The following is a 23,155-nucleotide window of genomic DNA, read 5'->3' as shown; positions in this document are numbered from 1 at the left end:
CAAACCTTCCTCCCCATGGTGAGGATTCTAAGAAAACCCACTTCTACCCATGTTTCCCTCACCTGCTCAAACCCCAGAATTTTAACCCTCTCTTCGTTGTAAAACCCGGACAAATATAAGCTCCAGAAGACACATTTACCCCGGATTCGTATTGTGGCCGAAGCCTACGCTGTACAGCAGAAGGCGTCTTGCCTGTCACGTGGAGGTGAGGTAGAGAGAGAGGAGAATCGTGGAAGATAAAGGGATAAGTGAAGAGTGGCGAAGAAAAGGAAACAGGGGAACAGAAGGGTAGATTTCCTGCGCCAAGAGGAATAAAGTGAACACTCGATGCCCGTAATTAAATATTCTCTCAGGCCTCGTCGAGTGAAGATGCAGGGACCATGATATGAGGCAGCCAAGGAGGTCATACCCATCCATGACCAAGAGTCGATAAATAGAACTGTTATCCCATATTAGACCCCCCCAAGATAAAAAGATTCGCGAAGATTTTCCCCTATCCCTCGATCAAGAATAGAAGAGCTAACTGTGAAGAAGTCCCATTGCCCTGCAATATTTTTCCCTTGCATTTTAATATTCTTTTGGCCCCTCTGTTTTCCTCGTAAAGGGGTGTATTATTTAGTATTTAGGACAGGGTGTATTATTGGGTAATGTTTAGGATTTATTTTGGTGTTCTCATTACATTTATATTTGTATTCACACCAGAGAACCACAAGAAGTGAAGATTCTTGTTTAATTTTTTTATTATTTTCTAGATTTCATTTGTTTTGGGTAAATGTGATTGATTTTGGTTTCTTTTCACATGCCAGTATTGTGATTAAAGTTAAGGTAATTGGGTAATAATATCATGCATTTGTGTGTATTTTTCCTTCTATATTGCATTATATTTTTGTTGAATTTATAATCCATGTATGTAGTAAGCACCCGTTCTTTCGTTCACGCCAGCAAGCCATCAGCAAAGAGCCCTCCCACAACGGGACCCTCCCCTTCCCCCCTTTTCTTCCCCTCCCCCTCTTCCCCAACCCATGGTACAGGACCACGTCCCTCCAAACGAATCCTCCCACTCTCCTTTCTTCCCCCCATGTCACATCCTCATATGACGCGTAGTGTTACGGTATTGCTGTCTTTGAAATATTCATTATATACATTTATATTATGTTTAAAAATTAATTTATACTTAAACATAAATTTTATTACAAAGTAAATACTTTAATATTTTATTTTATTTGGGCTTGAGTTAACCTTAATATTGGATTACTCGACCCCAAACTGTAATTCCCATAAAAATACCATTTGAGGGTCGTTTTGGTTCAAGTAGGGTGACTGTTATTGCAATGAATAATTTATAATCATCATGTAGGCTTCAAAACATAAATTTTGCAGATAAATTATTATGAAAACATAATTTTAAAAATTTCAATTTCAAAAATGCACTTGAATTATTACTTCAAGCAACACTGTAAAGGTATTGTACAAGCAAAATTAGATTTGTGTATGGCAAAGTTTAGAGTCCAGTTAAATTAAATGAGCAATTACCAACTATACTGAAAAAAATTAAATAATTAAAAATAAACTAGTTTTTATTGGTTTTAGGGGCTCCATTACTAAATCTTCAAATTTGTACTGCAAGGCATCATTGATTTTGGTCCGCCTTCAAGCTTAGATCGTGGGCTCCATGCAGACAACTTTAACACCTTATCTTTTAGACTATCCAGGTGATATAGGAGTTTTTCTTCCACCGAGTGTGTTGTGTCACAAAACCTTCTGTCTTTTCTTACAGTCCTTGAAGAAATGCATTCCGAATCATAGACAAGTCTGTATTGGCTTTGGATTTTTCTTAATCTGGCAAATGGCTTGTAATCTGATTATATTATATGAGCACTACTCCAACTTTCTTTTCAGCCTGCCTATAGGTTGCTTTCTAATTTCTACTAAAACAGCTCGCAATAGTATTGAAGACTTATTCTTTGGAAGAACTGATCATTTTATGAGAATTAAATATATACAGTGAATAATGCCCTTCCGCTTCATTTGAGTGCCAAAAGTACACCACATCCAGTGCTTGAGTGGGTTGGGATGAATTAGGGGGAAGATAAACGAAGGGTATATCACAGAATTGAATTACGTTGATTATGAGTTGTGAAGTAAGATTGTCTCCAATGACCACCTTCTTTCCATATTGTTTCTAGAATTGTAAGTGGGTAATTGGTGGCCCAGTCCTTTAACATTTAAAATGTGACAAAATTTATGTGGGGAACTTGATTGGAAACCCTTCATACACTAAAGAACATTAAAAGAGGCAATAAATTACTTGAGCCCACGGCTCAGAGTAGATATATCCCTACTCTCCGCCCACGTGCTCAAGTCACCTAATTTTTGGATAATGTGTACAAGTTGCGCTTAACAACATACAGTACAAAAAATGAGTTACTTAGGTCACAAAAAGGCGTCAGTTTCCTTCGGCAATAGACCTCATATGAAATATATGTAATCATATCCAGTTTTGCGCTATTCCTGATGTTTTTACTGATGAAAGTTTACTGAATGATATAAAAAAGAAAGTCGCGTGTGAGTTAATTAACCAGTACTGCTCTCGATGGTGACTTTCCAAACCTCCTAGACTCAATCTATTGTCTACCTTCTGCCTATACCTACCAGCAAAGCACCTAACTACATCGCTTTGCTGAAGTTGAGAGCACTCAGAACCAAATATCATTTTTCAGCTTTTGGGCTCAAGTTAGCCCACAGGACTCAAGTAGACCGTGTGTAAATGACTGAACTTGTTATACACTTTCTGCACAGGTTTTGAAGTAGCCCAATCGATTCAAACTTGCCAACATTGTCTTGATATAGCACTGAAACTATGTGGAAATCCTTTATTGTGAGAGTTGAAGAAATGAAAACTTGGCTATTTCTTTATAGTGATTTATTGTGACGATGAACTTGCAAGCCTGCTCTCACAACAACTGTTACAACATAGTTGCATATTAGTTTCACTTGACATAGTGGATCTATTGCCGAGTATCCCAAGAAAGGAAGTAGTGCATTTAGTGAAAATCACCCTCATTAAGTCAGATACACCACATCCAGTGGCAAGTGAACTTTGTGAACTCCTGAAGTTGTGCAAAAATGAAGACAGCTTTTTCCTCATTGGCAGGCATTACAAATAGTTAGATAGCGTAGCTATACTGACATCTGGCACATGTCTCAAGGGCATTATTCACTGTATATATTTAATTCTCATAAAATGATCAGTTCTTCCAAAGAATAAGTCTTCAATACTATTGGACATATTTAAAGCTGGAAAGTAATTCATTGATTGGGTGATTGACACAAATTAGTAGCCCAAACTGTGATAGTTGTGGGTATATGGAATATTGGACGTAAATGTAAAAAAAAATTCATCGGGAGGAAAAATCTGAAAAGTTGAAAAAGTCGATTAGTTTTCGAGATATATCGACTTGAATTAACATGGGAGCCTTATGGGACTACGACTTTTTCGCATTTATTTTGTACTTTTAAACGTCCGATGAACATGATATTCAATGGACATGGACTAGATTTTTTGGTTGATTTTTTGGTGTGGTTGCCATAGCTGCGAATTGATATTTAGTATTTTTTATTAGTGTTTGAACGCTCTCAATGCTTTTCTTATGGGAAAACTTTAGGAATTTTTTTGACCAACTTGAAATAATCGTACGACAAATTCCTTTGCCAAAAAGGTAGAGAATTCTTTGGTTAATTTTTTGCCTATCTTGGAATTTTCGTACGTTGAAACAATTCCGAGGAATAAACGATTTCGATTTTACATTGTCGAGATGGGCGAATTTTCAAACTCGGATTTCAGCCTTGAGACATGTGCCATATGAAAATTTGGACTCTTCTGGAAAAACCGTTAGAGGGTACTTCGTACCCTCACGTTTTAGCTTACTTTCGCCGTAACCCTCTTGGTTAATTCATAATTAAATTCCGAAAAATGTCCTGCACGCGAAAAATCATTGTCGCCATTTTTTTGTGGAGCATGCAATCTTGAATATCTTAGCAACCGTTTAAGCTAGAGAAATGAAATTTTCAGAGTAATAATATTAATAAAATGGTCAACTTTTGCAATGATAAACATTCCGATCGATCGATTCATGTGCGAGTTATATCGATACCAATCTCCTTGGTTACGCTTAAATCGCTAATAACTTTTTTCTAAATCAAGTTATGAATATGAACGTCATATATAATACTACTGTTAATGTCTTTTCTCCGACAAAAGTTAAATCAAGCGGATCGAGCGATTAGAGTCGAAGTTATGATCGATACAAGGTTATCTTCGATTGAGCCTTTTTTGGGCTTATTTACATAGTTACGGGGATAAAAATTATAACATTATGTAAAGGAAGAAATTAATTATGCGTACACATAAATTATTTAGATGGGTATTGTTTCCTTACGAAGATATATCAATATGAATTTATATCTTTTTGTAATAGGCCCCCGCAAGAAATACACGCATCGCGTCTATCTACGTCACCAATTTAAGAACATAGGCTAAATTTTGAAAGCGGGGATAGTAGAGAAGGCAGTGACCATAGAATGGAAGGGATATCAATAGGACTGCGGCTTTTACCGAACAGATGTCAGTATAGTCTAAAAAACGATTCGATTATTATAGCAAATACGCAAATTGGCATAACTTGATTAGTGTATACGTTGGATCAATGAAACTTGGTGAACGGCTACATCTTGGTATTCCTCACAATGCTCAATGGTAACATGTTTTGTATACAGTCTCACGTTCGATATATATCGAATCTACTTTTTCTTAAAATATATCGATTTGCTATAACATATAGGATTTTACATCTAAGGACATAGTTGACCAGGAATTTTAAAGAAGTTACCCATGGACTGGATGTTAAATCAATAGCATTGCGGATTTTACAGTACAGATGTCAGTGTGATCGAAAAATCGATTCAATTATTTTAGAAAATACACAAATTGGTATAACTTGAAAAGTATACCAGTTGGACCGATGAAATTTGATGAATGGTTACATCTTGGTATTCTTAACAATGCCCAATGGAAAAATGTTTTGTATTTGGTCTCACGTTCGATATATATCGAATATGATTTTTCTTCATATATATCGAATTGCTATAACACGTAGGATTTTACAACCACGGGCATTGCTGACCAGGATTTACATAGAAGATACCCATAGACTGGAAGATAAATCAAAAGCATTGCGGATTTTACAGTACAGATGGCAGTATTATCGAAAGATCGATTCGATTAAAATAGCAAATACGTAAATTGGCCTGACTTAAATAGTATATCCATTGGAGCAATGAAATTTGGTGAATGGGTACATCTTGGTATTCCTCACAATACCCAAAGGAAATATGTTTTGCATGTAGTCTCACGTTCGATATATATCGAATCTTCGTTTTCACTAATTCATATCGAATTCCTATCACATTTAGAATTTTACATCGACGAGCTTTGTTGACCAGGAATTATATGGTATGACCAATGACTGGAATTAAAATCTATAGCATTGCGGCTGTTACAATACTGATATCAGTATGATCGAAAGATTGAATCGATTATTGTAGCAAATACGCAAATTGGCATAACTTGATTACTATACCTGTTAGGCGAATAAAATTTTGTGAATGAGTGCATCTCTGTATTCCTCACAATAAACAATGGAAATATGTTTTGTAAGTAGTCTCACATTCGATATATATCGAACTGCGTTTTCACAAATTATATCGAATTGCTATTACATTTAGAATTGCACATCTACGGGCTTTGTTGGCCAGGAATTCTAGAGTAGATGACCAATGACTGGAATTAAATCTATAGCATTGCGGGTATAGATTTGTTGGCAATTATTGGGGACCAGAATTGAATGGAAAGAAATCAATAGTATATGTCTGTAGTAGATTGCTGTTTAGTTGAAATACCGTTACCATTATCAAGGCCATTTTGCAAATTGTAATATCTTGAAAACTATTTCTTTAAAACTAAAGAAATTTGGGAAATGGTTACAATTTAGTATTTTACATATTGCATGATGGACATATATTTTGTGAGTGGTACATCTTTATATATTTATCTAACGGATCTGCGTTTCATTTTCAAGATTCGCCTATCACAACGCTTATGGACTTTAAGAGTTGAAAAATAACCACCAAGTCGCCACTATCTTGAAATCTGAGTTCAATTATTTCTCAATGTTATACTTAACCTATCCATAGAAATAATTATCCGTCAAATGAAATCCTATTGAACATTATACATCTTTTATGAGTAAACAATTAAGATCCTTTCCCATTAAAAAAATAACGGCGGAGAAAATTGTGAATATTTGAAACACTTATAGACACAATACTCGACAACACGTGACACAACAATGCTCCCATCCCCCTAATTACCCGCTTGAAGAATTCAAGCACCCGATCGACTCGCTACGCTAACTCGTCCCCTGTCAAAGCCGAAATTCGTATCGATAATTTTGAAAAACTTAAGTTCCCTATTATCTCCTCCTAAAAGAAGCATAAAATGATATCGATATGCAAAAAATGTGTTTTGAGAGTCACAAGGTATGTCATTACAGCTAATGCGATTTATGAGAGTGCTCAATTCACAGGATAAGTACATGTATAAATAAATAAGTACAATTTTTATTATGGAAGTCGAGACAGAAGGCATACAATGGAATGTAATGGGTGTAGACCACAGAGTCAATTGGATTTCGTATCCACTGCTGTTTATGATTTTTTTATCGTTTTGAAAGGATGGAAACTCAGATATATTTACGTTTGCTGTCATCCATAGAGAATTCATATTTTATCATAAATATTATTGATTTACTTCTTGGTCACATGGAAAATATTAGCTAATATATGCGTTTATATGGTTTAAGAAGTAGTTGCATTTTATCAACTGCTAAGATAGTTCCAATTCCCTGTCCATTCATATTTTGATGCTTACTTTCAGCCTACTTCTATGGAGAATGGAGAGCTGATTCAGAAAGAGACAATGGCCATGGAGTCTATGACGGAGGCATTGGGTAAGTGCTCTTAAGTGCTTGAAAATGACTTCACAGAAAAGACTTGTAACTAATTCTTATTAGGCAAATGTCCCAAAACTGGATTTCAGAATCCAATCAAATTTTGCGATCCTGGCATGAAATTTTTTGTGCTTTCATTCCACGTTCTATTCCTCAGAAGCATGTTATTCATCAATATTTCTATCAAGGTTGCTGAAAATTTTATTTTTATGCGCGGCTTGACACCAGGTCCTCTAGGTGACAACTGGACAGCTTAAGCACTAGACTAATGCTCACCCTTTGCAGAGTGGCTCTTATACATGAATACATTTGACCTGCAAATGTTTAACTGGATTTGTAGTTTGAAATATTGGTTGTACATGTAACCCCACATGAGGACTGATTTGAGGACAACTCGCAATGGACTATAACAACAAAATTTGGTTGAATTCTGACACTAGGTTTTCAGACACTCCACTTGTGAAGGATGTAGCATCTGAATTGGTCATTCTTCTATAATTTCTTAAGTTTATGTAAACAGTTCTGCTGGTTAATGTAATCAGGTCGGCAATTGTGTATTAGAACTTTCTTCATGTTTCAGTGAAAGAAAGAAATATTTGCAGTCATATGCATTCATGTGGGAATTCCCCCATACTTTACCTAATAAATATACCTTTAATATTGGTTAACAGAAAACTAGTACTAAGAAATCACTTGTGAAGCATACTAAGCATGAGATTCCAGCTCTCATGTCAATCGTGGCGTCCATAGACAAAGTTGACATGGAACTTGTTGAAATGAGCACAAATGGTTTGTTTCAGTTTTGAAATAATGGGAAAATTCGGCTTTGATACACACCCCATCCAATTCACTCTTTTGTGCTCATGGCAACTGTGCATTATTAGGTCAAACAAGAGAAGTGGACATGGAAGAAGTGAACATGGAAAAAAACTGATTTGGCTAAAAATGAGATAAACTCAATTTTAATGCCTTGTGTCCAGAAGTTATAGTTCTGCAGAGTAATGACCGTAACCAACCAGCCCGTGCTTTCTTATTCTTTGTAGCTAAGATTTCAAGGCTATAGTTTCATCCAAATTTTTGAAAGTGGTATAATGAAGTACAGTGCAACCTCGATATAACGACACCCCACGGTACACTAATAAACACTCGCTATAGCGAATTGTCGCTTTACCGGAGGTGGAGCAAATAATAGCCAATGTACCTGTTGCGAACAGATATACAGGAACAGGAGTGGTGCGGCGACAGATAAACATCTATCCGATAAACGTAAGCATAAATCCAGACGAAAGGCGATGTTTTTTTGCATCACTAAATTACCTTACTCATATAACGACTAACTATTCAAACAATTTATAAGCGCCGCACTGAATAAAAATCGTGCAAAGCATTGTTTCGTCAATCATTATATTTATCGAACGACAGTTTACCACATAAATTTGAGACTGAGCACTCCATTAACTTCATTTCTAACAGATCGCTAGCAATTACAGAGGTTAAGGAGTCTTGATGAAAGTCTTCCGGCGGTGAAACCCTCGCTATGGCGAGAGCTAACACCGAAAGGATCTCGTAAAAACGAATTTTTTAACACGCTTATTATAGGGTCAATTGAAGGTGCATCGGCCATCTCTCGTTATAGCGGGGGTGTCGCTATAGCCCGTACTCGCTTTAACGAGGTTCCACTGTACAACACATCACCCTCATTGACGGTGGGTATGAGAAGTTTGAATAATTCGGATGTAATTTAACTTATAACTGCTAGGTATATTTTTTCATTAGGATGCTATACTTCCATTTTGTACATTGCTTTACTTTTTAAAAACCACGGCTTTAATGAAAATTGATTCAGGTCATATTCAAAATTGAAATAATATCTTGCATTGTGGTCCTTTCTGCAGCTAATCGATTTACTATAAGGGAAGAGCTAGGGATTTAGAAATTGGATACTTGTCGACCACCTGGTATTCAGGAATCATTGATATTTTTATCTTTTTCAAATTAAGTCTATAAATCGACAGTGAGGAAATACAAAAGATATTGCTGCAGACTTACTCATGAATCCGGCATTTAGGGTGATTGCTTGCTATGCCTAATTTATGGTGAATTGAACCCTGCCAGTGTTAAGGAACGATTTTAGGTCGCCCTAGGATGGAGCTGGGAAGTAATGTGGTTTGAATGCGTTACGAATTGTACAGTTTGCCGATTAAATTCCTGTTTGCATGCAAAGCCTTTTATCTAAATGGTGGAAGCATTATTCAAACACTGCAAGCTTTTTGTCATTTTAAGATTATACATAACTGGTCTGTTCTGAAGGAAACCAATCCATCCTGACTCATTCATGCTTTCAATCAAAGACTTGCAGAAAGAGATAGGGGCGGCACTGTGAAGGCACATTCAAAGAGAGAATCAGAACTCTTTCCACTCTACTGTGATGGGGTGTGCATTCACTGAAGCTATAAATTAAAACTTTGGATCCAGATCCGATGCCATCTGCAAATTCGGATCTGATGTATCTAATGAATGGCGATATCAATGGATATTTGGATATGAGGCATCCTATCTGACCATCCTTAATGTTAACCTAGGTATGAGATCAATAATACCCTAGGCCTTTAAACTTGAAAGAATTTTATCAATATTGCAAGGTACCGTGGTTACTTAAGTTTCTTTAGAAATTGAAGGGACTGCCCTGCAGAGAAATTGATCTTCAATTTTTTCCATTGTTGTCCTTGGTTTTGCACCTCAAATATTTCGTTTTTTGAATTCGTGTTATCCTTGAAGGTAAAATCGTAAAATATTCCGCGTTTTTGTCCACCTATCTTCCCCTCAATGATTCCTTAAGCTAGCAGTCATTTGTTTGTGGGCTTAAATAACCTTCTGGCACCTGCAGTTCCAGTCCGTTTTTATTCTGTATATCTTACGTGTGGTACTGCCGGGAAGTACATATTTTTGTTTAATAATAAGGGTAATTGTTTCAATTTAACATTGTGTATGTCATGCCATTTGTAAATTGACTTAACGGTTACTTTGATGCTTAATATGGTGCACTTAGGTGTTTTTTGAAGTAGATATTTGAGGTTAGCATATAATAACTTGCTGAATTTCTCTCAGCAGCAGCGCCAATCAATTTGTGAAAAAACGTTTGGAAACCACCATAGAAAATTGACTTACACCTTTTTTATGGGCATAGCATCTAACTGTAACATTGGTTGAAGTGGCTATTTTGATATTTTTCTAATGGCTATTGTAAATTAGGCCAACAAATCGTAGGTTACATGCTTGACTTTACTTATTTTAAATGTGGATTTCTTTTCTAGATCTCCCAGCTCCTGAAAGAGCCACCGGTTTTTTTGCTCTCCTTGAACCAAAAACTAGAGCGTCACATTCAAGAAAAGCATGGAAGGTGACGGATAAAGACATTGAAGTGTGTGGTTCCCTGCTTGCTGATAAAATAACTCTGTGCTCAATTCCTGGTGATGGACAGTTTCATTCGAAATCTAGGCATGTGTCTAAAATCAGAGGAGATAGAGCAACAACGACTGTTGCGGGGAGAACAGGTGGTTGTGATAATCCAGACTCCACAAAGGTTTTCAGGGTTACTGACAGTGGAAAGAATGACACCAAGGCAGTTGTGCGAGAAAACAAAGAGATAAGTACTAGCATGATCAAACATCCTGGGAAGCGTGCCAGATCAAAGGACAATTGTTACCATTGCTTCAACTGTGGGGATGCATTCAATGCCAAATATGATCTCATCGAGCACCTCAAGATTCATTGTGGTTATGGCAGTTTGGATATAGATGCAAATATGTCAATCGGAAAACATTTGGCCCTCAAAACCCTTGTCTCAAGAGGAGAAACTGATAGTTCTTATCAGCCCACCTCATCCAAGAGTTTGAATAAGCCACTATGTAAAAGGCAAGGGGTGATACAAAAAGGAAATGGGGTTATTAAGGAAAACTTTGGTGGAACAACGGAGAAGAAAAATGTGAGGGAAGTGAGGAGAAGCTCCATTGCAGATGGGAAATCGTGCACAGATAGTCCACGCACAACAAAGAAACCTTATTCCTGCGGTGAATGTGAAAAGTCTTTCTCTCGAAAGGGTCACCTTATCAATCACATTCGGACTCATATGAAGGCGAAACCTTTTTCATGTAACGAATGTGAAAAGTCTTTCTCTGATAGGAGCAACCTTCTCCGTCACATGAGGATTCATACAAAGGAGAAACCTTATTCCTGCGGCATATGTGAAAAGTCTTTCTCTCTAAAGGGTCTCCTTGTCCAACACATTCGAACTCATACGAAGGAGAAACCTTATTCCTGCGGTGAATGTGAAAAGTCTTTCTCTCAAAGGAGTACCCTTGTCTATCACATTAGGACTCATACGAAGGAGAAACCTTTTTCATGTAACGAATGTGAAAAGTCTTTCTCTGATAGGAGCAACCTTCTCCGCCACATGAGGATTCATACAAAGGAGAAACCTTATTCCTGCGGTGAATGTGAAAAGTCTTTCTCTCTAAAGGGTCTCCTTGTCCAACACATTCGAACTCATACGAAGGAGAAACCTTATTCCTGCGGTGAATGTGAAAAGTCTTTCTCTCAAAAGAGTACCCTTTTCTATCACATTAGGACTCATACGAAGGAGAAACCTTTTTCATGTTGCGAATGTGAGAAGTCTTTCTCTGTCAGGAGCAACCTTGTCTGTCACATGAGGATTCATACAAAGTAGAAACCTCATTGCTGCGGTGAATGCGAAAAGTCTTTCACGGTAAAGAGTCATCTTGCCTATCTCATTCGGACTCATACGAAGGAGAAATCTTATTCCTGCGGTGAATGTGAAAAGTCTTATACTACCAAACGAAACCTTGTCTTACACATGCGTGTACATAGGAAAGAAGCCTTATTCTTGCATTGATTGTGAAAAGTCGTCTCAATAAATTCACGTTTTCTGTCATTTAAAAACAGTCTAAGGATTCTAATTAATTAGTGTTCATTAGCTTAAAAGGTTAATATTTATTATTACTTTGATAGCTGCATGCTTGAAATGAAAGAATTGCGTCATAATGTGAAAATAATACAATAATATTCATTTAGGTCTGTGACCTAATTTCTCAATGTTCAAGTAACTTTACTTTATTTTCAAGGGTCTAATAAATCATTATTTTATCTTTAACTGCTATTATAATGGTAGATGGAGTGAATGGTAGAAAAGTGTTCGAATTTAAATGGAAGCCATGCATCTGAACACTTTTGATAAAAGTTTAAGGCATTCAGCCTCAAGAATATTTTTTAATGTAGTATCAATTCTAATTGTTTGGTTAATTAATGTTAGTTTGTCTGATCGATGTTAGTTCATGTAGTGCTTCTATGTAATATTAAATTGATATTGAATTATGAAATATCAAATTGATAATGTATGACTGATTATGAGAGTTCTAAACTATAGAGTAAGTATATTCTAGAGGGCTTACGGCATAGGAGGGAATCGTATTGACTTTTAATTTTCAAGAAGCCGATAGATTGCTCCGGAGTTGCGAGCAAGAGGCGAGAGTTCCATCGTTCAAGGTCGTTCTAGTTCCCTCCCTTCTTTCCCTTCCTTCTCTCTCTTCCCACTTCCAAACTCTCCGTCCGTCTTCATCGCCTCCGGCTGAGGGAAGACGATCTTCGCCTCGGACCGAGAGAATAGTCTAATAGTCTCTCTCCTATCAGCATGCGGAATCGAGACGTTGCGGCAGGGTCCTATAAGAGGGGCTATTTCACGCTTGGCGAGCTGCGTCCTCCACGAATCCATCGATCTTCTCATCTGCTTTGATTTCCTCATTATTACTTAAACAGTTTTACAACATGCAGCTGTGAACAAGTGTTGAAACGGTCTAGTGTACTTCAAAGATCGAAGTCTAAAGGCCAGGCAGAAAAGGGAAGGAATTTTCAGGGGGCCTTGGGCGCTATAAATATATATTCTTAAACGAAACGAATAGGCTATCAAGTTAATAGCGTCACGAAAATATTTACTTGACCACCATGGATTATGACGAAATTGTGATAGGAGATATGCTCGAATATCGAATGGAGTTTGGAGTGGTTTTTATATTCAGCATGGTAATACTATGCGAAACTGATTCCTTTGACGAAGAACTGCAGCCTTTCGCAGAGCGGCCCTGGAACATAGGGAAAATTGTGATTTAATAACGCCAATGGTATTTTCTCGGAATACTTGATACTGAGCTACATTGTGAAACTTAATGAGCACCATTAAATAAGGGAATGAAATATTATCCGTGTACAGCAGGGCGGATCGCAAAAATCGATTTTTTCAAATCCATCTGGCCCAATGAAAAAAGTTGTGGGACTGATCGAAAATAAGACTGGAAAATCTTGAGATCTCTACGTGAACCCCTGACCCTTGCTCAAATGCAATTCAGGACATAGGGTCAAAATTCGAAAAATATAATATTTTTATTCATTTCCTATAGAGTTTGCCGAGTTACTGCCCTTTTAGGACAAAAATTTCGTGCATTTTGACGCATCTACCTCCTTTTAGCCACAAAATGCTTCATTTGAGTCCGCGACCGCGAAGAAAACATTGATGTGAGTAAACTCTTTTCGGGGTTCAACAAAATTTATCCCTTAGGATGAGCCCCGAATCGGAGGTTGAAACGTTGGCCATTATGGAAAAATTAACCCGGTGGGAATCCCGAGAAGACTTTACCCACACTGCGAGGGATTTTGGAATAATGCTTATAGCAAAGGGATGATGCCTCATTTTGGGGCGATATTTGCTTGGTACCATCATAATTTTTTAATTAATTTAATTTTTATATCTACTTTTCACTCGGAAAGGAATCGTTAATCGCAGATTTTATAACTTTTGCTTATCTTCCGACGGGGGAGGCAAACCTCCAAAAGTGGGACCCTATTTATTCAACTTACGCCACACATTCCCCTTGAAACTTGTATTGATAAGTCCTCTTCTCTTTCTCTCATCACATATATATTCAATACTGCTTCATTCAGGGAAACTTATGCTCCTCCTTGCACTTACACGCAAAAATATCGCATAATTTAAAACGTTCCTTTAAATTTGTTTGAGTTCTATACTTCGATAAAACCCTACATTTGGCCTATTCTAATTTTCCGCAAGTTACAGTACTTCCTATGAAACCACTAAATCCATTTAGTCACATTCATAATGGAAGAGAAGCGCGTCACCATAGTTCGCACACATTTATAGCCACTCGAGAGGCCTCTTCATAGACAGCAGGCTCCTTCCCTACGTTCTCGGATCTAAAAATATTTCATGACTTCTCCAAAAGTTGGTAACATCGAGTTGTTTAACGCCGACTAGGCGCCAAATAAGGGACAAGTCTAACTACGCATCGATTTTTACCCTCTACCATCTTATTATTCATATTATCAAAGATGAACACCCTCCTAGCAGCACACGCGGGAAAAATTTTGCTGCATTCGAGGCGTTGGAGGGAGAGAAGTGAGCGGGGAGGGAACGGGATCGGCTTGCTGTTCTTGTATCCGCGACGCTGCATGGGCGTTGGAATGTTTTCTTTGCGGGCGCGGACTCAAATTAAGCATGTTTTGGCTAAACGGTGGCAGATACGTCAAAATGCACGAACTCTTTGCCCTATGAGGGCAGTAACTCGGCAAAATCTGTAGGGAATGACCATAAAATATTATAATTTTCGAATTTTGACCCTCCCCCCCCCTTAATGCATTTGAGCGAGGGTCAGGGGTTCACGTAGAGGTCTCAAATTTTTCAGGCCTTATTTTTGATCGGTCCCAAAACTTATTTTCATAGGGCCAGATGGATTTGAAAATCGATTTTTTCGATCCGCCCTTAGTGCTTAGGTCTGTGGACAAAATATTAATATTACTGAATAGGAGAGGGCGAGGTTGAGAAAGGGCAGGCAAAAACCTAATAAATTTGGAAAAGAAAAATGGGATAGAGCGTGAATAGGTTAGAGAGTTTCGGTGTCCCAACGAGGGATTAGCGAGTGTCGGTGGTAAAGGAAGGGTCGGGAACTTTACACAGAGTAACGACGCGATATGTGGGGCTCAACAGGGAGTAGAAGGAAGAGGAATAAAAAAAACAACGGGAAATCCAAATTGTGCGAGAGAGCGCCGCACAGTGGTGTGGATACGGAAAAATGCAGACAAAAGTAAGTTTTTGGACTTTTTGGAAATCAACTTTTACTAAAGAGTTATGTTGCCGTATGGGGTACCACACCCCATGCGTACTTTTTATGAAAAGAAATTGTTAACATAGATATTTTGCGTCACTGTTGCGCTTTTTCTAACGGAAACGTTCTTTTTCTGTTTTTCGAAAATGACGTATTTTAGATAATGATTTTTACTTTACTGCGCTAATAATTTTGGACAAAAAAACTTTGTACTATACGAATATAGATATTATACTATCTTAATATCTATATATCAACCCTTTAGGGATGTTGATGATTGCTGCAGGAGTGATTGAAGAGGAATGTCTTCGAAAAAATTGCTTAAATGTTGAGTTACAAAACAATGACGTGGATTTGCGCGAAAACCTAAGTTGGCGACAAGAAGTTAGAGAATTATAAAGACATAATTAAAAAAGCAGCTGTAAGTATTTGATAATAACAGAATAATAGCGATTTTCGTGCGTATCCGCCGTACGCTTGAGAGTAAACACGCGAGAATCGGCGCAATGTGGGCACGTGGTTAAATGTGTCTTCCTATATTTCATTGAAAAGGATTTAAAAAGTAAGAAGGCAAATTGGAAGAGAACAAATTCCCCAAGACCGTACTCTTTGGTGGGCAAAGTGGAGAGGTGGTTGGAAAGTTAAAATGCTGACGGGGGGGGGGAGTAAAACACTGAAATCAAGCAAAACCACTGTGAAACCAAACAATCGCGCAACTCAAACACTCACCTTGCAGATTTTCTCTGAGGAACAAATTTCCGCGTAGGTCTCATTCACAAACACACACTTCCCACCCCCTACTTTGCCCACCAAAGAGTACGGCCTTGGGGAATTTGTTCTCTTTCAACTGTTCAGCAACCGCAGATAAATCAGTCGCTTAATAAAAGAAGTTGAACCTTTTATTGTTATTTTATATTTTATAACTATCCAAACTTACTAAATGTAACGATAAAATAATTTCGTTTCTCGATGTTAAGCGCATTTTTGACGCAGGGAGAGGAGGAGGAAAATATTTTATTTTATCGCATGCATGCACGACTTCAATCGCGTTTTGGTAATCTTTTGATTTAAAGACGACAGGCTGCTTGCACTAATATTGGGAAAACCCACCATTGACTTTCGTTCCTTCCGATCCGAAGTGGCAGGAGACCCGTAACCTGAACACCTGCTGCACCCAAGGGAAGTGAGAAGCTGTCCTTAGTCGGAACATTCTGCTATTTCACTATGGTGCACCACCCAAATTGACTTGATTGCTAAACTAGAGGCAGTTTGACTGCAAGTAAAACACACGTGTTAACACTAGAATGACCGGGGCAAGCCGCATGCCTATAATGACCGCCAGCGGTCAATTGATCATTCGCCCTTTTCTTGCGCTCTCTCATTCGTTTTCCCTTTAAGTTTTTACGTAACGAGGATAGAAGTGTTCTGAATAGTTTTTCATGTTTTAATTAGTTTCACGGTCAGATTTAGTGTTCACTTAACAAAAAATATCAATTACTTCAAATACTATTTCTGTAAACACAATGCGTGTCACTTGAACAGTTAAAAAATAATCCATGGCGTATTTCAATTCTCAAGTAGCATTTCATAACACGTTATTTGCTGAAAATTTCTGGGTTAAGAAAATATATATTTGAGAAAAAATTTAAAAAAAGCATTAATATGAAGCAATAAAAATTTGGTGTCAAGGTTCCTTAACTCTCTTAGCACGTTTGCAAATATCTTGATTACGTTCACGGCGTTCAAACATGTATTTGGGAAAGACTCATAAGAGTTTAAATGAAATAATTTTCATTAAAAACAAAAAATTGGACCCAAGATTCGTTGTCCCTTCTTTACCGTGCATACTTACTAGGTACTAGATACTTACTAGATAGATTACCTCTTAGTAAGATATATTTTGGAGACCAAGCGCGAAGGGACAATGAGAGTGGCATAGGGAGAACCGATCGACCCAGAAATATATATTCAATCACGTTCAATGTGAGCGTTGCAGAAAACATCTGTGGGATGTGCAGAACGGAGGAATGTTGAAGGATACCATCAGAAGAAGCAGCGATCAAGGGAAAGCAAGGCGGAGTGAAAGCGAACAAGTTGACGGGGAGATGGTTGAAAATATCCATGATCGGCTATATGACAGGCGGCACGAACGCAACAATAAATTTCAGCTAAATGAATGTTTATCACTGACCATAGAATGATCTACCGATTTGATCGATAGAATTTTCTTCCTTATAGGAAAATCTACTAAAATTGGTAGCATATTAATTGCGTATTGCTTGGTTTCGCTTATAGTAGGACCTGCCCGCCTTTGTGACGGTGCAGGATTCCTCGTCCCGTCCTTCCTTCCCCGTCCTTTCCCTGGAGGCGTCGTCGGGCTCCTATCGCGGCGGCGCCTCCTTTCCTTGTTCCTTTCTGTCCTTCCCCTTTTGCGGGCGAGGAGAAAAGCTGACCGCTTCCTCGCCTCCTCCTCTCAGGCCTCCTCGCCTAGTCCTCGCCTCAGGAGTGTATCCAGCGAGCCCGACCCAAGGGTTTCGTTTTCATTGACCATAGAATGCCTATTAGGCTTAGTTAGCGGTGACTCTTTAGGACGACGCATACCATGGTGTTGCTTGTGTCTCTCCTTCACATAAAATGTAAAATCATACGTAAGGAAATGAGAATCAAACTTGAGTATCAGTCGTGTGTGTTAAAGTGCACGCTATGATATTTGATGAAACTGACGCCAAGGATGGGCTAAGTGAGCTAAATTACGGTATTAAATGCAATAACGGCCAATTGACCGCTGACGGTCATTCTAGGTAAAAGCTGACATTAATCTGGGCATGAATTTTTTTCACTCAAAAAACTTCATTTTCAGATAATGTGTTCCAAAATATCAGAAGTCAAAAATCTTAGCGTTATCGGTCGGAAAATAACAAAATGATGCACGTAATAACATCGCGAAATGTTAATTTACCGCCTCCGGTCATTTTTGTGTTAACATATGTGGTTTTTACCCTCCATATACTTACACTTGAATAGGTTTGATTGCAGGTCCGCCGCTAGAATGCAAATCCGCGCAAAATTTAAATGCATCACATTTAATTAATCGTAGAGAGCGCAACTTGGTGGATATCCATAATAGCACGAATACAAGGATCAAGAACTGAAGATGTGGAAATAGCAAAGTTCTTGACCCTTGTATTCGTACATCACATTTCTTACAATGCGGTCCAACCATATCCCTCCAAGTTATACTGTGGAAGACCCAGGTCCCTATGGAATAATAGGGGTGTTAACCTCAAACGAAAATACCCATTTAAGTAGATGATAACGGTGAGTTTTGGCTAATAATTCACATTCGTGAAAAAATTTCTGCAATAGGTGCATTACATTTTCTTTAGTGCTCCGTTGAATTTTGTGCGCCTTTGAAACGGCCAGGTTCGGCGGGAAGTCAGGCTCGAATGGCTGTGACGTCACACACAGCTACTTCCCTGACTGCACGCTTTCGGTGAACGCCGTTATCCGAGCCGTGCTTGAATTTGTGGATGCCGTGGTGAGAAATGCCTTCGGATTGTGGTTTTGTGAGGGCTAATTCTAATACTGTGCCTAATATGAGTGCTCTGATGCTCATTTTTCATCATTAATAAATAGAGGGCAAGGCAAGAAAAATACCTAAATACGCAATATTGACGTTTTTAGCGCTCCGGAAATTCAAGGAGTCAAGCAGGCAAGTTAGGAGTCAATGCATATTAATTATGATAGCACTGTTAAATATTTTAATCGTACTTATGAGTATATTTTGCATCAAATACTTAATTTTGTTACGATTTACTCAACCTTGGCTTCCATTTTTATTCGAATTATCTCCTAGTAAACTCTGAAATGGTTCTCCAGGGGTGCATTTCATATTATATCACAAATCCCTGTCACGCAATGCTCGTTTTTTTAGTTTTAAAGGCTTTTGATAATATATAGCGTATAAAAACTTAGATGACATAAGGGAACTAATACCGTAAAATAATCACTTTTGTTCGTCTCAGAGATGTCTGAATCATGATATGGAATGGCGAATTATTGTAAATATTTATTATTGTGAATGTTACTGTAAGGCTCCTTGCACACGCACGGATTTTGGACGGCCGGTAAAATACCGACCGAAATTTTACCGGTGAAGCGCTGCTTGCACACACGACGGATTTTCACAGGTCAAAAGATAAGTTGCTTGGTTGTTGAGCTGGCGCAGGGGATCCGCAGTGGCATTGGCCGGTAGCTAACCGACTTTTTACCTGTGCCGGTGCGCGGTCGGTCAGTGTGCTATCTCCTATGCCCTTCCATTGTTCACCATTGGAAAGTTGACGGCCGTCCAAAATCGGCGTGTGCTATGGGTCTAAGGGTTGATAACTATTTCAGCGCTGCCAGAAAATAATACGGCGATTCAGCAGTTTGCTATATCCAACTTAAAAGAGAATAACATATACACTATGAAAGGGAGAGTTTGTCCTGAGCACAAAATCAGAAGAAACCACAGGAAAAATAATTTTTGTCACTTATTCTTCCGCCATACCCAGAGGAACAAAATTTACAAATTCATTTGGTTAACAAGGTACAAAATACTTGATGGCATTACATTTTTTATACTCACTCCATGTCAAAGCTTGATTTATTGGATCAGAGGGCTTATGAATTTTAATTTCAAAACATTCAATTATATACTGTACATTGCTGTAATTGACTTAAAAGACAAAGGTAGATCAAATTTGTTATGCTTCGGAAAAAATATTAAATTTTTTAAGCGATGTGAAATAAGAGGTAAAATTGTGTGGATAGTAGAAGAAACTCTGGTCTTACTGATTTTTAATTGGTCTCCTAATCTCTTTAAGTTGTCATTTAATTAAATTTTGATGATGGTGATGAAAATGTCTCTGGTGGCAATCTTAAATATTCCAGAGGGAAAATCAACGACGTACATTGGATCATTAGGTATTTCTAAGTACCTCTTGGGGTAACTTCATTATTAAGTCAGTTATAATATTGTTTTCACCAACTCCAAAACTCTCGGCTGAGAATGTGCTCGAGAATATTTCATCAATAAACATTATGTTTGGTTACTGTATGGCAATCTCTGGTGTATTAAATCTAAGACTAAGTTAGCATCAATTAACTTCGGTGTTCATTGAATAGTAGCATAAACATTGTTCTTAATCTTTTGTAAATTATTTCCCTTCAAATAACTTAAATTGAAATTGTTTTCGTCCGTTCGACTTATTTTGGAAGACCGCAAGTAAAACAATAAACCACGTTAACTGACGTTGTAATGCTGGCATTGAGTATAAATTTAACACTAACATTAAAATAATTTTCACAGCAATAATGAGATGTCTTGCCGTTGATGTTTTCGGTCATCTCGCATTGCTGCAGTTAACCATTTCCTTCGCACACGAGAATTAAGAGGCACAGCAATAAAACGTTTTCCCGGATTTCTTATTGTGGTAGAATTACAAAGCGCTAGGAAGCAATACAGTATATACGCCTTCTTCCTAATTTCCTCCATTTTCACCCTCGTTGTGTCTTCTCTGACGCAGGATCACAAGTTTTTCGACGGGGTTGACGGGCTCCGCGAGAAGTTAGCTGTGTGTGACGTCAGCATGCCTTCGGCAACTATCGTGCGCTCTCGAAGCGTTTGAGCCGGCCCTCGGATTCCACATTTTCGCTTAGTCTTTTTGGGATTAAATTTTTGAATAGAAAAGCGCTGAAACTGCCGCCGGTATCCTCTCGGTGTGCACTTTCATTTAAGACAGTAAAAAAAATTGGTGAACAACCCTATTCTCTTTTTTAACTCTTACGAATTTCGGTCGAAACTGTTTGAAACTTTCAGTTGCACGCTTTGCGTCGATGCCCACCACTTATTGACAAGTACTCTATTGGTTATACTTTTTTGTGATTTGTAGTGATCTCGCAAGGAAGTTCATGAGTTTGGATAACTATAAATTATGTGGTTCTGTGACTCAATAATTCCTAACGACCACAGAAAGAACAATTATTTATTTGGCACTTTGGCGTCATTTATTCCCATTTTTAGAAATAGTTTTGAGATGAGGAGAGATACTAAGTCGTTGGATTTTTCCCTTGAATTAAAAATGAAATTTTCCTAGCGTGTAGGCTCTTGTGTAGCCTTTGCAAACAAGAGATTTTAGGTGTTGATTTTCTCGCGGAGAGTACTGCTGGAAAAAATACAGGAGATACAAGGGAAAAACGTGGACCCACGAAAAGTGATTTTGAACGAATTTAGAGCTAAGTAAGAGATTTTGTTCAAAATATATAACGATCATTTCCACAACAAATTTCAATGCAGAAAATTTATAAGAGATTTGTAAATTTTTACGAGTGCTGTGTGGATGATTTCTTTGATGAGTAAATTGCTTTAAGGCCTGAAAAAGTAGTTGGAGTGAAAATGTGAGTGCTACTGTGGGAGTTCATCGGAGTCTTCAGGAAGGAATTGTGAGGGTACCCCGTTCAGATCTCTGACCGAGGTGCACCGTTGCACCTTTCTGCAAAAAATTGATTGACAACAATTTATATGTTAACTGAAGGTCCAATTAAACACATGTTCTCATAACCAAAAAGAGTGGCATTAATGCATAATTTATGCTTCACTGCTTACTGTGAGCCATTGTAATAGAATACATAAATCGTGAAGCATAAATACTTATTAGGATGAAATTCTTCCTTTAATTTAAAAAATAACTATTGTTACTTGCCAGACAAACACAAACTGACAGACAATTCTTGCGGCGAGGTTATGTTGTGCTGCTCAGATGATCTCTTTTACCAACATCATATTGCTGAGAACATCGTAATTTCTAGGTACACGTAGGTTCAAGGTGCACCGCTCTTTCCTACTGAAATGCATACTATTGGAACCCTTCAACAGGCAAGCAGATATCTCGAAGGAGTCCTGGTACATGGTCATTGTTTAGATTGTTCATCTTTGTTAATTACTGACCAAGATAGAAGAAAAAAGATGCTGAGCGAAGCTCATGGCCCCTTTGAGTGAACTAATGAAGTGGACCAAACTCACATGGGGCTGGCTCTAGGTTATGAAGCATGGAAAAGATAGATAAGGCTTTGAACATCTAAGGAACATATTGTACCTCAAACTGAAGAAGCTGACCCTTTTTGACGTTCAGAAGATAGTTCAGTTGAAGAAAGGCAGTGACTTTGAAGACCAGCTTGGTAAACTCGCCGGCTTGTAGCAGAATTTCATCAAAAATCTTTTTAAAAACCTGAACACATAAAAATCATGATGAGATTTTATTCTAAAAAACATTCCTTGAAAAAACGAAGTAATCAGTTTTTTAGGGATGGACGGATCCAGGATTTTTATCGGAATTGAATCGGATCCTTGATTTTCGGAGCCGGATCTTTCGGATTGGAATTTCAGGTGGAATGGAAGATTTCTTGATAATGGCTTTTGTCTCTCTCTCTGCTTTGGCCATGGGGTTCTTTCCTAGTTTCCGGTAGATGGTGTCAGATAGGAGTTCTGATATCTTCTTTTGGTACTCCTCCTTTTTTATGAGAACGGTGGCGTTTCCTTTGTCCGCAGGCAGAATTAAGATGTCTTGGTTCTCACGCAGAGCCTTGAGGGCAGTCCTTTCTTCTGCGGTCATTATCAAGTAATCTTCCATTCCGCATGAAGGAAAGAGAGGCCTGATAATATCTGCGCCCAAACCACCAAGGCTGTATGGATTACCAAAGGTACACAAGGAGGGTGTACCCCTAAGACCCATCGTAAGCCAAATCGACGCGCCTACCTATCGTCTTGCAAAATACCTGGCCAGAACGCTGCAGGACCACACATGAACGACTAATACGCACGTAAAGAATTCCGCCCATTTCGTGGAAATGATAAGGGAC

At 38.1% G+C, this 23,155-nt stretch overlaps 1 protein-coding gene across 1 annotated transcript; it reads left to right on the top strand.

Annotated features, from left to right (window-relative positions):
- Nucleotides 1-7,036: 7,036 nt before the first annotated feature.
- On the top strand, nt 7,037-12,931 carry LOC124173278 (zinc finger protein 418-like). The gene is made up of 3 exons (XM_046552797.1): nt 7,037-7,067; nt 10,382-11,218; nt 12,900-12,931. Exons 1-3 carry the CDS (start codon nt 7,037-7,039, stop codon nt 12,929-12,931), a joined length of 900 nt encoding a protein of 299 aa, XP_046408753.1.
- Nucleotides 12,932-23,155: the final 10,224 nt, after the last annotated feature.

Source organism: Ischnura elegans, assembly GCF_921293095.1.
Source record: "Ischnura elegans chromosome 13 unlocalized genomic scaffold, ioIscEleg1.1 SUPER_13_unloc_4, whole genome shotgun sequence".
NCBI lineage: Eukaryota > Metazoa > Arthropoda > Insecta > Odonata > Coenagrionidae > Ischnura > Ischnura elegans.
Note: the sequence above shows the minus strand (reverse complement) of the source record. Positions and strands in the feature narration are given on the sequence as shown.